Source organism: Meles meles, chromosome 18 (genome assembly GCF_922984935.1).
Source record: "Meles meles chromosome 18, mMelMel3.1 paternal haplotype, whole genome shotgun sequence".
Classification (NCBI taxonomy): Eukaryota; Metazoa; Chordata; class Mammalia; order Carnivora; family Mustelidae; genus Meles; species Meles meles.
This window is the reverse complement of record NC_060083.1, coordinates 28,488,883-28,505,635: the sequence shown is the minus strand read 5'-3', so window position 1 is coordinate 28,505,635 and position 16,753 is coordinate 28,488,883. Positions and strand designations below refer to the sequence as shown.

The window sequence follows — 16,753 nt, the reverse complement described above, 5'->3', positions numbered from 1 at the left end:
ATAATCTTCCCAAACAATCTAGGTGACATTTAGTTTAAATACATGTACATTCAAGGGTGCCTGAACTGGGTGGTTCAGTCAGTTAAGAGTCAGACTCTCGATTTTGGCTCAGATCATGACCTCAGGGTCATAGGCTCAAGCCCCCGAGCTCAGCAAGGAGTCCGCTTGGGATTCTCTCTCTTCCTCTCCCTTTTTTCCTCCCCCTGCTCATGTTCTAGCTCTGTCTTTTTTTTTAAATATTTTATTTATTTATTTGACAGAGAGAGATCATAAGTAGTCAGAGAGGCAGGCAGAGAGAGAGGAGGAAGCAGGCTGATGTGGGGCTCGATCCCAGAACCCTGAGATCATGACCTGAGCCGAAGGCAGAGGCTTTAACCCACTGAGCCACCCAGGCGCCCCCTCTAGCTCTGTCTTATGCATGCACGTGCTCTTTCTCTCTGTCTCTCTCTAAAACAAATAAATCTTTAAGTAAATAAATACATGTATATTCAAATATATATATAGTTATATGAGAACATACAATTACATGTTTTTTCTTTTTCCTTTTTTTGATTACCTGTATTTTAAATAATTTTTCATGTAACAAAATGTATTATTAGTCTAGTGAAAGCAAGTAATCTTAAAAAAAAAATTAGTATAATTAGTATTTTTAGTTTTAACTTTTGAAAACATGTTTTAACTTTGTCACTCAGTTGTAACTCAGTTGTTTTTAGTTACTTTTAATAATTAATCAGTAATTAGTTCTTTTTAAATGCCAAAATATAGGATAACTTTATTGTCATTCTGAGAATCCCTTTTCCTAGATTTTGTGGATCATTAAGAAGTCTATTCTAGGGATAGCCAAGTTAAGAAATTTCCAAGAGCGCATTCTTCTTTGTGAAATGGGGACAAGTTAGAATCAGTGTACTTGACCCCAGGTACATACTGTTAGGGCCTTTTTTGTTTTAACCTATGGCAGGTATGGTCATTTCCATGTACTTTTTCTGCTTCAGAGTAAATTAGAACACTGTCTTTCTCAAAATCTCAGTTCTTCTGTCTGCTGATGTGTAATAATGTGCACAAATTTCTCTATTCCTAGTGCAGATTTGTTTTTATTTTTATATTTTACTTTCAAAAGAATTTCACTTTTAGATCTTTTAAGTAAAAACCTCTTTTAGGTTTCAGGTATAGAGAACATCAGGGCAGAATTCGGAGTATGAAGGGAAAATAGTCATTAGCTTTAAGTCCGGGAAGCCCCTTGAAAATCAAGCAAAAGGAATATTTTTCTTAAAATTTTGTGAAAGTTGGTAGAATATATGTTTTCCTTCACCTTCTTATAACTATAATACTTAACACAAATACCGTACAGGTATGCATGTTGATTTGACTATCTCTTTATTGTCTTGTTGATAAATGAAAAAGTTTTCCCCCTAAATTTGTGCTAAAACTACAAAAGAATAGAGGAAGAATCCTTTGAAAGCAGTGGAAATTTAGAGAACATTGTTCTTGTCTTCCTAGGTAACTAAGTTATTGGAGGCCAAGGTTCCCTACTGATACCAATCTTCATTTTTTATCATAGTTAACACTATTCTGAATATATATATTCTGGATTCAATAAATAATTCTTGTTCATTAAAAAAATATTCTATGAGTGTTCGAAATGTACCAGGTATTATTCTGAGTGCTTAGAATATCTCAGTGAACAAAATAGACCATAAGGGGCGCCTGGATGGCTCAGTGGATTAAGCCGCTGCCTTCGGCTCAGGTCATGATCTCAGGGTCCTGGGATCGAGCCCCGCATCGGGCTCTCTGCTCCGCAGGTGAGCCTGCTTCCTCCTCTCTGCCTGCCTCTCTGCCTGCCTCTCTGCCTACTTGTGATCTCTCTCTCTGTCAAATAAATAAATAAAATCTTAAAAAAAAAAAAAAAAGACCATAAGACCTTACCTCAAGGAGGATATGTTCCAGTTGGGGGAGGCATCCAATAAACAAAACAAATAAATTATGCCAGATACTGATAAATATTAGGGACCAAAGTAAAGCAGAGAAAAGGGATGGAGGAGTATCTTCAGGTCGGGTGCAGTTCAGATGGTCTGGGAATGTGACATTTGAATAAAGAGCTGAAGGAGCTGTTGGAGTAGCCATGCAAGTATCTTCGGGAAGAATGTTGAAAAGTTTTGAAGCCGAGAAGTAGCATGATTGTGTTTAAATTTTTCTTCTGAACTGATTTATTTTATTTTTTTATTATTTTTTAAATTTTTTATTTATTCATTTGAAAGGGAGAGACAGAGCATGAGTAGGAGAAGCAGAGGCAGAGGGAGAAACACACTCCCCATTGAGCAGGGAACCCAACATGGGACTCGATCCCAGGACCCTGAGATCATGAGCCAAAGACAGACACTTAACCATCTGAGCCACTCAGGCTCCCCTGATTTTTTTATTATTAGTGAAATTAAATCCCTCCCCACTATTATGAATTGTCCATCTGTGCTTGTTAATCAGTTGTCTAGTGTTTCTTAATTGCATGTTAATAATTGCATCAATTGCATTGATGATTTTAAATCTTTTATTAAACATCTAACTGGTCATCTCACTTCTGTTCTTGCCACCCACCAGGCTATTCTTTTTTTTTTTTTTTTTTTTATTTGACAGAGATCACAACTAGGCAGAGAGGCAGACAGAGAGAGAGGAGGAAGCAGGCTCCCTGCAGAGCAGAGAGCCCGATGTGGGGCTCGATCCCAGGACCCTGGGATCATGACCTGAGCCCAAGGCAGAGGCTTAACCCGCTGAGCCACCCAGGCGCCCCCCACCAGGCTATTCTCACTTGGTAGTGAAGAGTAGTAATCCTCTAAGTCACATCTTGTCACTGCTCTGTGTCAGACCCTCCAGTAGTTCACAGTTTAAAACCAAAGTCCTCACAGTGACCTACATAACCTGACCTCCATTTTTCCTTAGACTGTATCTCCTACTACTGTCTCCCTCACTAACTCCACTTCAGTCACTTTGCTCTCCTTTCTTTTCCTTAAGCTTGCTAAGCATGCTTTTGTCTAGAGGCCTCTCTCCTTGTTCTCTCTGTGTAGAACGTTTTTTTTTCCACCATTTGCCCCCTTGGCCTCCTTCAGATCTGTACTCCTGTCACCCTCAGGGTGTGGTCTTACATAACCACCCTATTCAAGCCCATGTATGCCTCTGTCAAGGCCCTACTTGAGGCCGTGGTATGCTTTATTTATTCAGACCTTTAATATTATTATATAAAATTTTCTTCATAAAAATCTCGTATCTTAAAGTTTACTTTTAGATATTCATTTCTTGTAGGGAATTGCTATTCTTGTGTTTTTTTCTCTTTAATGTTTTCTTACATGTTATTAATGTTATCTAGAAAAGCACTGATTTTTGTTTATGTATTTTGTATCTCTACAGATTAATTTTAATATGTTAAAAAAGACCTGAGTTTTTAATATGCATTCTGCTCATATGCAAAGAATAACCTTGCTGCTTCTTTTCTAATTTTATACTTCATGTTTATGTCTTACGGCATTGGTGAGAATTTTCAAATTCATGTTAAGTAATAATTGAAGGGTTCTGCATTAGGTTAGGAAGTAGAAAGATATGAAAGACCTTCACTCCCACTGTAATAACATGAAATCACCACATAAACTAAATCATACTCTTTAAAGCCATATCATGCAAAGAAATCTTAGAAGGGGAGGAAGGAAGGGGAGAAAGGAGGGAGGGAAGGAGGGATGAAGAAAGGAAGAAAGACTGAACTCCAGAGGGACAAAGCCCTTCCTTAGTCATCAAGGGATGTAGGGTGCTTTTGTATCTCAGGCCAAGAGCCTGAGATTGGAAGTAAGGCTGGCAGAGGAATGAGCCTGCCTGAGGACAAGCTTTACGGGAACAAGGAGAAACCAGCCAAACTTTGAGAAACCTGTTTCAGATTTGAGTCTGAAAGGACCCTAAATGCAAAGATAATTGTTTCCACCCAGTTCTCTCCTGTGGAAGTCTTGCTGAGACTAGGGGCAAGTTGAAAAGTGAAAAGAGATCTCTTGATTTGTAGTTTTATGGCCTAACAATTTTGAAATCTCAGACTTTGAAGGGTCTCAGTCTCAAGGCTGTGGTGGTCCCCAGGTACTTTCATTTTGGAAAGTTTCCTAGTTTTGAAGTTCATGCAATTTTAAGGTCTAACACAGAGATTGGCAAAACGTTTTTTTTTTAAGGCAGGTAGTAAATATTTTAGACTTGTGGACCATATGTCTGTTTATCACAATTACTCCATTCTGCCTTTGTAACACATTAGCAGCTATAAACTATATGTAAATAAATTGTGTGGTTGTGTTTTAATAAAACATTATTTATATAAACATGGATGCAGCCTTTAGGCTGGAATTTATGGACCCCCTAATTTCAAAAACTAGCAATTTCTGGGTTTTCCTGAGTAGAAATCTGAACTCAGTTTTCAAAGCATTTGAACCTAGGGGCTAACAGTCTAACCAAAGCTGCAGTCAGGCTCCTATCCAAAATCTGGGATGATCTATATCAGCCCCAGGGAAGTTAGGGACTGGGCATTTCCTGTTTTCATCATTCAGTCTGAAAAACACCCTTTAATAGTCCTTTTGGTGCAGTTCTGCTATTGATGAATTCTCTCAGCTTTGGTTTGTCCAAAAAATTCTTCATTTTGCTTTTTTCAGGAAGGATATTTTCATAGGATATAGAATATGAGATTAACAGTACTTTTTTTTTTTCCCCCAGCACTTTTTCCCCCATTGTCTTCTGGCTCCCTTGTTTCTGAAGGGAAATCATTGCTTATTTTAGTTCCCTTGTTTGTAATGTGTTTTGCTCCCGTCTGTTGCTGCTTTAAAATTTTCTATTAGCAATTTGATTATGACTTGCCTTGGTTTGGTTTTCTTTGAATTTTTCTTGCACAAAGTTTATTGAACTTTGGGATTTGTGGAATTATAGTTTTCATTAAATTTGAGGATCTTTCGGCTGTTATTATTTCAGATATTTTCTGCTGTCCCTTCATGGGATCCCATGTGTGTTGTGCTGTTAGAGTTTATCTTATAGTTCACTAAGATTCTAGTAACTTTTCACCTGTTTTTTTCTCCTTATGCTTCCATTTGGGTAGCATTTCTGTTGCTTGGTGTTCAGATTCACATATCTTTCCTCTGTAGGTTTTAATCTGCTATTAAATTTTCTTTATTTCAGATATTGTATTGGGACACCTGGGTGGCTCAGTGGGTTAAGCCACTGCCTTCGGCTTGGGTCATGATCCCAGGTTCCTGGGATTGAGTCCCTCATCGGGCTCCTTGCTTGGCAGGGAGCCTGCTTCTCTCTCAGCCGCTGCCTGCCTCTCTGCCTTCTTGTGCGCTAGCTCTCTCTCTCTCTCTCTGACAAATAAATAAATAAATAAAATCTTAAAACAAATATTGTATTCTATATCTCTAGTTTCAGTTGGTACTTTTTTATAGAATATATGTTTTAAGGGCTTTTTTTTTTTTTTTTTTTTTTGCTAATTCCAACATCTGTTACTTCTTTAACTTTTTGTATTGACTGATTTTTATCTTGGTTTTGAATCACTTTTTCCTGCTTGTTTCATATTTTTGTGGCTGCTAGACATTGTGAATGTTAAGGTTAAGTGGATTCTCCCTTTAAAAGGAGTTTTTTTTCTTCTCACGGGCATTTAAATTACTTTTGGATCAGCTTGACATTTTGAAGGATTTTTTTTTTTTTTTAAGATTTTATTTATTTATTTGACAGAGAGAGAGATCACAAGTAGGCAGAGAGGCAGGCAGAGAGAGAGGAGGAAGCAGGTTCCCCATGGAGCAGAGAGCCTGATGCGGGGCTCGATCCCAGGACCCTGAGATCATGACCTGAGCCGAAGGCAGCAGCTTAATCCACTGAGCCACCCAGGCACCCCTTGAAGGATTTTTTTAAAAGCTTTGTTGGGGCGGGTCTAGAGTAGCCTTTATTCTGGCGTTAGTTTTTCCCCTTCTAGTTAAGTGTGACCCTCTGAGTCTGAATACTCCCAGTGTTCAGGAAAGTGTCTCCACCTTGGCTGGTCAAAACTTAGGCATATCCAAGTCCAGCCTCAGTGAATTTCACTGTGTGCATACACAGCTTACTATTCTGCTATTCTCCCAAAACTCAACAAGAGTCCTGTACAGATTTTTGGAGCTCTTTCTTTGTATTAACTCTTTCCTTTCCAGTACTCTGCCCTGCAAATTTCAGCTACCTTAACCTCCCAGAACTATAGCTTCTCTGTTTACCTTAGTGAAATTTCACTGCTTAGGTTCATCATACCTTACCAACATCTGGAAAGTGACTACAGGCAAAAAACCATGGCAGTGGAAGGCCTCTCACCTGCTTGCTTTCTAAATTTTACTTTAGTTCCTTGGTGGGGGAAAACATACATAAAATGTAACAATGGTTGGAGCTTATCTGTAATTTTTTTATTGTACCTTCTGTTGAATGAGGAGAGAAAGATACTCACGTTTTCATGATGCCCCATTACTTATCACATTGTAAATCCTATTCTACCTCATCTGTTGTTTATTGACTTTTATTATTTATAAAGTCCTTTTTCATACTCTTTTTCATTAATAAATATTGACTGTGTAGAAGGTTATTCATATCAACAGGATGAGTCAGACATGGGTCCTGCTATTAGGATGATTACAGTGTGGCCAGGAATGAAATAAGATAAAAACAGAGAGAGGCGCAAATCATAAGAGACTCTTAACTCTAGGGAACAAACTGAAGGTTGCCAGAGGGGAAGTAGGTGGGGAGAATGGGGTCATTGGGTGATGGGCATGAAGGAAGGCAGTTGATGTAATGAGCACTGGGTGTTACATGCAACTGATGAGTCACTGAAGTCTCTCCCTCAGACCACTAATACACTATATGTTAACTAACATGAATTAAAAAAAAAAAAAGAATCTTTAAATCCGAGGTAGAGATTGAAAATTATGAAAAACAAATATGAGTAAAAGTGGTATAGGAAGCCAAAAAGAAATGTCTCAGTTTTTTATTATTTTACATGTTGGATTTAAACAACCTACTTAATGGAAAATTGTAAATATTTTTTTCTGATTTTGAGGCCACTTTTATATTATTATATGTGCTGCTGAAGCGAGCACAAGGCCACTTTTAAATTAATTCAGATTTAATTTTCATGCTGTTTTATTTATTAATTTTTTAATTTTTTAATTTAGAGCACAAGCAGGGGTGAGGGAGGGGCCTATGGAGAGGAAGAGAGAATCTTAAGCAGGCTGCGCGCCTACTGGTAAGCCCAACTCCGGGCTAGATCTCATGACCCCGAGATCATGATATGAACTGAAATGAAGAGTCGGACACTTAACTATGTGAGCCACCTAGGCACCCCAATTTTCGTGCCATTTTAGATATAATGTATTTATTTTTCAGAGTTTTGTTTAGGTAATTATTATTTTTAACAATTGGAAAATTAAAATACATCCTTGGAAGTTACATGATCAGAATAAACTAACTGCCTAGAAGAGAGGTCTGAGGTTTTATAATCTTATTTGTTTTGACACTCAGTGGAGGAATCAGACATCATTGATCTGGAGAAACGCTACTGGTTACTAAAAGCTCAATCCCGGACTGGACGGTTTGATTTAGAGACGTTTGGCCCATTGGTTTCACCACCCATTCGTCCATCTCTAAGTGAAGGTAGGAATCATTCTCTTTTCTATAAATGTTCTTTGGTAAACACACCTGAAACCATCCCTTCTTTCTAATCAATATATCTTAACTCTAAAAGACCATAATATTATAAGTTTGCAAGTTTCTTACAAATAGCCTAGTGGAAAAAAACTAGAAGGGAAATTAAGATTGTGCTCTTGAGCTTCCTATTCTACCTATGTAACCGTGCATAAATCAGGTAAGCTCCCTACACCTGAATATTCTCAAATATAAAATGAATTTGACGGAGTTAGTCACTGTATTGCAGTGAAGTATCTCAGCCATGGTACAGGGGTTAGTGTGGTGGCCACCGGCTGGGTAGAGCTCCAGGTTGCCACACGTAACCCCACCCCTTCCTCTCTTCAAGTGCCTCCCCTTTTTAGGAAGTTTCCACTGCTGTATCCACCCCACTCCATCCCCAGCCCTGCACCAAAAAAAGATTAAGAAACTATTGTACTGGACCATCTCTGAGGTCCTTGATAGCTCTAGACTTTTCATTACTGTAACTTTTTTTTTCTTTTAAATTAGGAATACAGAGAGTAATTGTGGGTGATATCATAAAAATCATATTTGGAATCTGAATATTTGGATTCTGTTTTTGATTCTGACCTTGTTTAACTTTTCTTACTTTTGGCCAATCACTTTGCCCCTCCTGAGCTTTAGTTTTCTACTCTTTAAGGAATTACATTCTTAAAATGTACAGTCTGTGTTCACCAGGTTCCTAGCATACTTCAGAAGTACTTACTGAGGGGGCGCCTGGGTGGCTCAGTGGGTTAAAGCCTCTGCCTTCGGCTCAGGTCATGATCCCAGGGTCCTGGGATCGAGCCCCACATCGGGCTCTCTGCTCCGCGGGGAGCCTGCTTTCTCCTCTCTCTCTCTGCCTGCCTCTCTACCTGCTTGTAATCTCTGTCTGTCAAAAAAATAAATAAAATCTTTAAAAAAAAAAAAAAAGTACTTACTGAGGGAGCCACAGCAAATAGGGCCCTGGGCTTTTCCACCTACTTCAGCAGTGCAATTGGGATTTTACCTTTTTAGAATTGGATATTGAGAAATCATTTTATTTGAAGACAGAATTTTTCCATTTGTAATTTACAAAAAGGTTAAAAACCACAGGATTATAAATTCCCTTTCTGATTTTACATATTTGTTTATGAAATATAAACTATGACAAAGACTACAGTACAGAATATCTTTTATTTGTAATATGGTGTGTTATTTTTCTTTGCTTAATGGGAGCTTTATAGGAGCTTACAAACATATCTTTGTGTATACATTAGCTTTTCTCATTTATTCTTCCTTTTTCTTCTTAATCTTTCTAAGTAAAGATAATTATAATTCTGATTTTTTTAGTTTTTAATTTTTTACATTGATTTTAATTTTTTACATACTATTGTCATTTTTAGCTGTTACAACTGATAGAAGATAGAGACAAACAGGCAAATATAACTGAACGCTAAACGACTGTAACGTATTTTCTGCGAGGATCTTAAGTTTTAGTTATACCTGGAGAAAAATACTTCCTGAGACAGTGGGAACTACTGATAAACTTTTTTTTTTTAATTTGGCCAGTTTGTGGGAGTCATGCCTCCTTTCATAAGCATGATATTTTAACAGGAGGCTTGTTGGCTGGGATTTATGTTGTCCTTTCGTGTTTCACAGGTTTGTTTAATGCTTTTGATGAAAATCGTGACAATCACATAGATTTTAAGGAGATATCTTGTGGATTATCAGCCTGTTGCAGGGGACCTCTGGCTGAAAGACAAAAATGTAAGTGTGTTAAACATTTAATTTAAGCGATTAAAAAGTTGCAAACTCTATATACAGACAAAAAATTAGCATTCATCCATGTAGCATCATCTGTGTATTAAGGCTTGAATTTTCATCATATTGTCAGATTGGCAAATACCAGTCTCCTGTTGAGGTTTTACTGAGGTGAGTCTAAGGATTCAATCTTCTCTTCTTTTTTACTGTGGAATAGTTTGGGATCTTTGTAATTACTAATGGAATTGATTTTCCTGATGAATTTGCAGTTCATAGTAAGTGAACTACATCAGTCACAATATATTTGACAATGTTAAGCATTTAGAAAATACTTTCTCATAGTCCATAGAGAATTTTGTGTCTTGCATAATTTAAAGTACAACTCATTTTCTGTCACTTGTATACATTAATATTTTATTAGTAAGATGAAATCTGTGATCAGAACACAATTTTATTAAAGACTAAAATGGTCTTTTTAACCTAGCTAAAATGTTATTGTAGCATAATTTACAAGCATAAGTACATTATGTCATTAAATCTTAACCATATTTGAGAAAATGCAGCCGTTTACATTTAATTGGAACCTAATTCTGTTGTATTTAGTAGGGTCACCATTTCTGTGTCTTTCTAAAATACAGCTTCACAAATGTCACCTATTTTGGGTGTGCTATTTGATATTTTTATCTTCTTTAGTAATATTTACTATGCTGCATTCAGTTGATTTAATAGCATAATTATTATGGAGGTATACTGTAATAGATAACTGTTTAATCTTAAAATTCACGATTCTTCCCTGATGATATACAATTACTGCAATCTGGGCTTTATAGTAGATTATTTGTTCCCATTAAAGTTCTAATATTAAAAAGGAGGCTGGGGAAAAAAAAATAAGGACACTGAAATCTTTGCTTCTCAAGTGAGGTTAATTAACACCTTATATTTGTTTTTAATTGTTTTTTTGCTAATGGACTAACAGAAGTTAGCAAACTGTCATGATTTGTTTGGAGTTAATTAGGAAAGTACTGATATTTCTTTTCTTTTTTTAGAGATTTCAGTACTTTTTTTTGTTTTGTTTTTTTGTGAAAGAGAGTATGTACAGGAGTTGGGGAAGGGGTAGAGAGAGAGGGAGAAGCCGACTTTTTGCTGAGTAGAGAAGCAGACTACTTGCTGAGCAGGGCTCAACCCCAGGACCCTGAGATCACAACCTGAGCCAAAGTCAGACACCTAAACTGAGTGAGCCACCCAGGCGCCCCAGTGCTGATATTTCTAATTCAGAGCATGTGTTATGTAAACTTCACAGAAGAGTTGAGATTGTTCTTCGGCAAAAAAAATTGAGTGTGCTTTAATTACATTAGGGGGGCAGAGTGGAAGCAGGCCATCTTTATAATACCTTGTCACTGATTCTTTTTTTTTTTTCCTTTTTTAAATTTGAGAGAGAGTGAGCGATTGTGAGAGAGAAAGGGGTGGGGAGGGCCAGTGAGAGGAAGAGAGAGAGAATCTCAAGCAGACTCCTCACTGAGTGTGGAGCCCAACATGGTACTCGATATCACAACCCTAAAATCATGACCTGAACCAAAACCAAGAGTCAGACGCTTAACTGACTGAGCCACTCAGGTGCCAGGTGCCCCATCTTACTATTCTTAATATAAATGAAATATTTTCAACATTATAAAAATTAACTCTGCAATGATCAGTTTAAAATATTAGAAATTAATTAAAGGCTTGGATTACCTCCTCAAAATGTGTGAGGCATTGTAGTATTTCTTGATAGTAACTTAACCCTTTTTTATTAGTTTGAAAGGAATTTTGCTCTAGATTTGGGTGATGGATAAGACTCTGTAACCCAGGTAGTTATTCAGAGAGGGATACATGAAGTATGCAGGAAGTCCTATGAGTGCAGAGGACTTTAATGACATACCATATCCTACTCCAGATGAGAACTTAATCCAGAATATACTTGCTTGAGAAACTAAGTGATTTTACTAGGGCAGCTTCGGTGAAAGGCACTGTACTTCAGAACAGGAAATTAACTTCCCTCCTTAAGAGTTTCTTTTCTTTAGTTTGCTTCAAGGTGTTTGATGTTGACCGTGATGGAGTTCTCTCCAGGGTTGAACTGAGAGACATGGTGGTCGCACTTTTAGAGGTGTGGAAGGACAACCGCACGGATGATATCCCGGTAATTTCTGATTTTAAGCATACTGTTGAATGTAAACTTCCAATAGGAAAATAGAGTGGAGAATTTAAAAAGAGAAAGAAAGAGAAAAGGATTTGTATTACTTTTGAGTTGCTGTGTTGCGCTACTACTTAAAATATTCATAGCTGAAAGTACAAAATTGGGAAGAGAATGTACCTTAGAAAATTTAATAAACTGAACTTACTGTGTAAAGTAAGAGTAAGACTGCAGAATTCTCTTAATTTTTTTCAAAGCAGATCTGAGCACCTATTTATTAAGGTAAAAAAATGTACTTGACTGATAATTACTAGAGAGGAGGGATGTGGGGGAATAGATTAAACAGGTGATGAGGAGTTAAGGAGAGCCCTTGTGATGAGCAGTGGGTTATGTATGGAATTATTGACCTACTATATTGTATACCTGAAACCAATATAACATGTATAACACTGTAAAAAATAAAATTAGTATTTAAAAAAATTTTTAAATTAAAAATTCTTTAAATACTTGACCAAAATACACTGTACTTTAGCCATTGAATAATAAAAATGATAACTCTTTTCTAATTATTCCTTTGGATATCTGTTTTTAAAGGAGTTACATACGGATCTATCTGACATTGTAGAAGGCATATTGAATGCACATGACACCACAAAGGTGAGTCTAGCCAGGACTAGAATGAATTATATTCTTTTCTAAAAATACCAGGTACTCTGAATTAGGATATATGGCTTATATACATATTTGAGTCTCTTCTGCATCATCTCCGCCAAGTGCTTATTTGGACCTCCAGTTATAGTACCTCCAAGTTGTCCTTAAGATAGTCCATTCCATCTTCTTTCTTTCTTTCTTTTTTTTTTTTTTTTTTTAAGATTTTATTTATTTATTAGAGAGAGCCAGAGAAAGAGTACAAGGAGGGGTGGGGGAAGGACCAGTGGGACTCGATTTCAGGACCCCAAGATCATGACCTGAGCCACCCAGGCGCCCAGCCCGTTCCATCTTTAAACAACTCCATTAAGTGTTTATATATACATTTATATTTTATAAGCTAGGTATTTTATAAAAATTAAGTAGACATAGCCCTTGTCATATGTGGTTTATAATATTTAATTTTCACATTTTAAGAAGTTATGGTAGGGCTAACCTTACATTGAGCAAAAGAAGTTACACAAAAAAGAATACTTACTGTGTCATTCCATGTATATGAAATTCAAAGACAGAAGCAAAACTAACAAATGTTGATTGGTATTAGAATAGTGATTTGGGGGCGCCTGGGTGGCTCAGTGGGTTAAAGCCTCTGCCTTCGGCTCAGGTCATGATCCCAGGGTCCTAGGATCCAGCCCCGCATCGGGCTTTCTGCTCAGCAAGGAGCCTGCTTCCTCGTCTCTCTCTCTGCCTGCCTCTCTGCCTACTTGTGATCTCTATCTGTCAAATAAATAAATTAAATCTTAAAAAAAAAAAAGAATAGTGATTTGGGGAATGGGTGGATTAATTGGGAAGGACCACAGGATATCTGGGATGATGGAAATTATTTTTTTAAGATTTTATTTGTTTATTTGAGAGAGAGGGCACAAGCAGGGGGGAGGGGCAAGGGAACGAGCAATCTTCCTGCTGAGCAGGTATCCCAACAATGGGGAGCCCCACCTGGGGCTCGATCCCAGACCTTGAGATCATGACCTGAGCCAAAGTCAGACACTGAACCAGCTGAGTCACCAGGTGCCCTGATGGAAATGATTTTTTATCTCAGTCTGGGTGATGCGTACATTCCTGAATTATTTTCTCCAATGGTATTGGTAAAGATCTCTCCTGAGTTATTTAATGGCACCCAAATTAATCATGTAATACCAGAAATAAACATGTGCTTTACAAAGAGTAAATTCTTTTTTTTTTTTTTTTTTTTTAACATTTATTTGACAGAGACAGATCACAAGTAGATAGAGAGGCAGGCAGAGAGAGAGAGAGGGAAGCAGGCTCCCTTCTGAGCAGAGAGCCCCATGTGGGACTCGATCCCAGGACCCCGAGATCACGACCTGAGCCGAAGGCAGCGGCTTAACCCACTGAGCCACCCAGGCGCCCCGAGTAAATTCTTTTTTTAAGTAAATTTTTTTTTAAGTTGGACAACATTTATTAGTAAGGATATTATTAAAGGTTCATTCCTGTGGCTTATATTACTGTAATGTCTTTGTGACCCTGTGTGAAACTGAAAATAATGCACATATGTGAGGCACATTTTAGTTATTTTGAGCCTTTGCATTCAAACATTGACATGTACAAAGTACCAGATTGGTTGGATATAGTCCATAGTGGTGTTACAGAGGTTTAGGAAAAATAAGTGACATCAGTTTTGTTGTTTTTTTTTCTTTCTTCAGTCACAATTACAGAAGGAATCATTTAGTCTTTTTAACTGATGCTCAGCAGAAACAAATAATAGAAGTCAGTCTTAATAGGATTTGAGCTTTGTTTGGCAATAACAGCCTTCTCCCTCATTTACTTCTCTCTGCCTAAAAACTAAGGTCTCCACTTCTATTTGATATGCATAGAAACCTGGGAAGTTTTCTGTTAGAAAATACCTCAGGCAGAGGTACAATTTCTAACACCCTTTTTCTGAGTGCTAAATGTGTAGGTATTATTACTGTCTGTTTTTAGGTAAGATGTAATTTCTTCTTCTGGCTCTGCTGTGAACATTAACAAGAAAATAATTTAGCTGCTCCATCTCCTTGTAGCGATGATAATGAAATGGTAATAGTTTAGAATAAAACTTGGACCTTTCAGCCAAACCTATTAACCATAGTCACCCAAGACATACTATGTCAATAGTAAACTTTTTTTGTACCTTTAGATTTAGTATTAACATACTAAGAGAAGCTGTATTATGAAAACTAATAATTACAATCACAGTACATTAGAATCTTTTTGTATCATATGTGGTTGTATAGTGAAAGAGAACATACCAATATCATTAAGTAATAAAAGTAAAAAACATCATTCATCTAGGATAATGCAGGAAATAACACATGCAGGAAAAAATATTTGGTTATAGTTTTGTTGAACAAGATAAAATAACATGGGCGCCTGTGTGGCTCAGTGGGTTAAGCCGCTGCCTTCGGCTCGGGTTGTGATCTCAGGGTCCTGGGATCGAGTCCTGCATCAGGCTCTCTGCTCGGCAGGGAGCCTGCTTTCCCCTCTCTCTCTGCCTGCCTCTCTGTCTACTTGTGATCTCTCTCTGTCAAATAAATAAATAAAATCTTTAAAAAAAAAAAAAGAAAAAAAACATATTGCCTCTATATGCATATGTAAGTTTTGTACATGTTGACACCACAAAAATGTTTCTTTACTCAACTTGTAATTTGCTCAATTATTTTGGGGAAAAATTAATATGGTTATTTATTTTTGATACATCAAAATTTGTTAGCAAGTTCCTTTAAATGTCTGATTAGTCTGATAATATTGTCAGATATTTCTAAAATGGTCTTAGGAGATTGTTGGAATTGGTGTTCCTGGAGACTCCGCCGGTTGAGGGTCTGCCTTCCTCTCTGGTCATGATCCTGGGGTCCTGGGATTGAGCCCTGCATTGGATTCCCTGCTCACCAGAGAGTTCTGCTTTTCGCTCTACCGCTGCCCCTCCTTCTGGCGGGTGCTCTCTCGGGCTTGAGCTTTCTCTCTCAATTGAATAAATAAAATCTTAAAAAAAAAATTGTTAGAATGAAAGTGCATAATCCAAAGAGTCTGCTTTTTGCTTTCAAAATTTATAAATATTTCAGTTTCCGTATACAAAGCCTTTGCAGCTTTCCATAGATAACCCTTGGAGCAGATGATAATGAGAGTTATTTCCCAGGTCTTATTGGAGGAATGAAGACTGTTGACAATAAATTGTCCTTATTACCATTGACTGCTTCGACAGAGTTTAGTTGCTTTTAAACTTACTGTAGCTCGTTTAGTTTTCAGATAAACACACAATGTCTACTTTATTTTTATTTTTTTAATAAGATTTTATTTTATTTTTTTATTTGACAGAGAGAGATCACAAGTAGGCAGAGAGGCAGGCAGAGAGAGAGGAGGAAGCAGGCTCCCTGCCAAGCAGAGAGCCCGATGTGGGACTCGATCCCAGGATCCTGAGATCATGACCTGAGCCGAAGGCAGAGGCTTAACCCACTGAGCCACCCAGGTGCCCCACACAGTGTCTACTTTAAATTTTTGCTTTGCTTCCAGAAAAATTACTGATATAAGTTTAATAAACCAGATTTTATTCCAATGCTATAAAAATGAGGACATGCTTGGGGCGCCTGGATGGCTTAGTCATTTGGGTGTCTGCCTTCAGCTCAGGCGATGATCCCAGAGCCCTGGGATTGTGCCCAGTGTTGAGCCCTGCTGTTGGGCTCCCTGCTCAGAGGGGAGTCTGCTTGTCCACCTCCCTCTGCTTCTCCTCCTCACTCATGCACCCACTCTCTTCCTCTCTCTCAAATAAATGGAAAAAAAAAAAGGACATTCTTAACATGAGATCTTCTAAAATATTGTTTCTCTTTCAGATGGGCCATCTTACTCTAGAGGACTATCAGATCTGGAGTGTGAAAAATGTTCTTGCCAATGAATTTTTGAATCTACTTTTCCAGGTATGTTTAAGATAAATGACAGGTGCAGAGAGTAGTAGTTCTACATCTGCTTCATTGTGTAGTAGTTACTATAACTCAGCTACAAAACCACATATTATAAAAAGAACTACAATATCCTTTATACAACTGAAAGATTGGTAAGGTAGAGTTTGAGAGCCCTGTGGCATCTCAAAATCATGACATGAGAGATGAGGAAGTAGAATAGAGCTGACTGTTTATTTATCTTATGACTCATGGTAGACCAGAATGTTAAATACATAGAAAATAATTTAGATTGCAGAAGCCATCATAATTTCCTATTTTTCTTCACTGTTGTCTTTTTTAAAGGCCCTTCCTAACAAGTCAGGCAGTGTGAATAGACAGATGGATCATAAGTAGGCAGCTGTAAAATTTTCAACGTACACAGTCTCTCCAGTTAGGAGATTATCCTGGCTACAAAACTGTTTCTAAAACTTTTAGAAAGTTCTTTAGAAGAAATAAGAAAGATTGAAGAAGGAAGAGAGAAAAAGCACAAAATGCAAAGAATGAACATTAA

The 16,753-nt window shown here is 37.4% G+C and overlaps 1 protein-coding gene across 3 annotated transcripts in view; it reads left to right on the top strand.

Moving 5' to 3' along the window:
* The window catches only part of USP32 (ubiquitin specific peptidase 32), a 221,590-nt gene that overhangs the window by 133,941 nt on the left and 70,896 nt on the right, over positions 1-16,753 (top strand). For all 3 annotated transcript variants that reach the window (XM_045984380.1, XM_045984379.1, XM_045984378.1), the window contains exons 6-10: positions 7,534-7,665; positions 9,337-9,444; positions 11,499-11,614; positions 12,203-12,265; positions 16,135-16,218. In XM_045984380.1, coding sequence (XP_045840336.1) covers positions 7,534-7,665; positions 9,337-9,444; positions 11,499-11,614; positions 12,203-12,265; positions 16,135-16,218 — 503 coding nt within the window. The remainder of the gene's footprint in view (positions 1-7,533; positions 7,666-9,336; positions 9,445-11,498; positions 11,615-12,202; positions 12,266-16,134; positions 16,219-16,753) is intronic.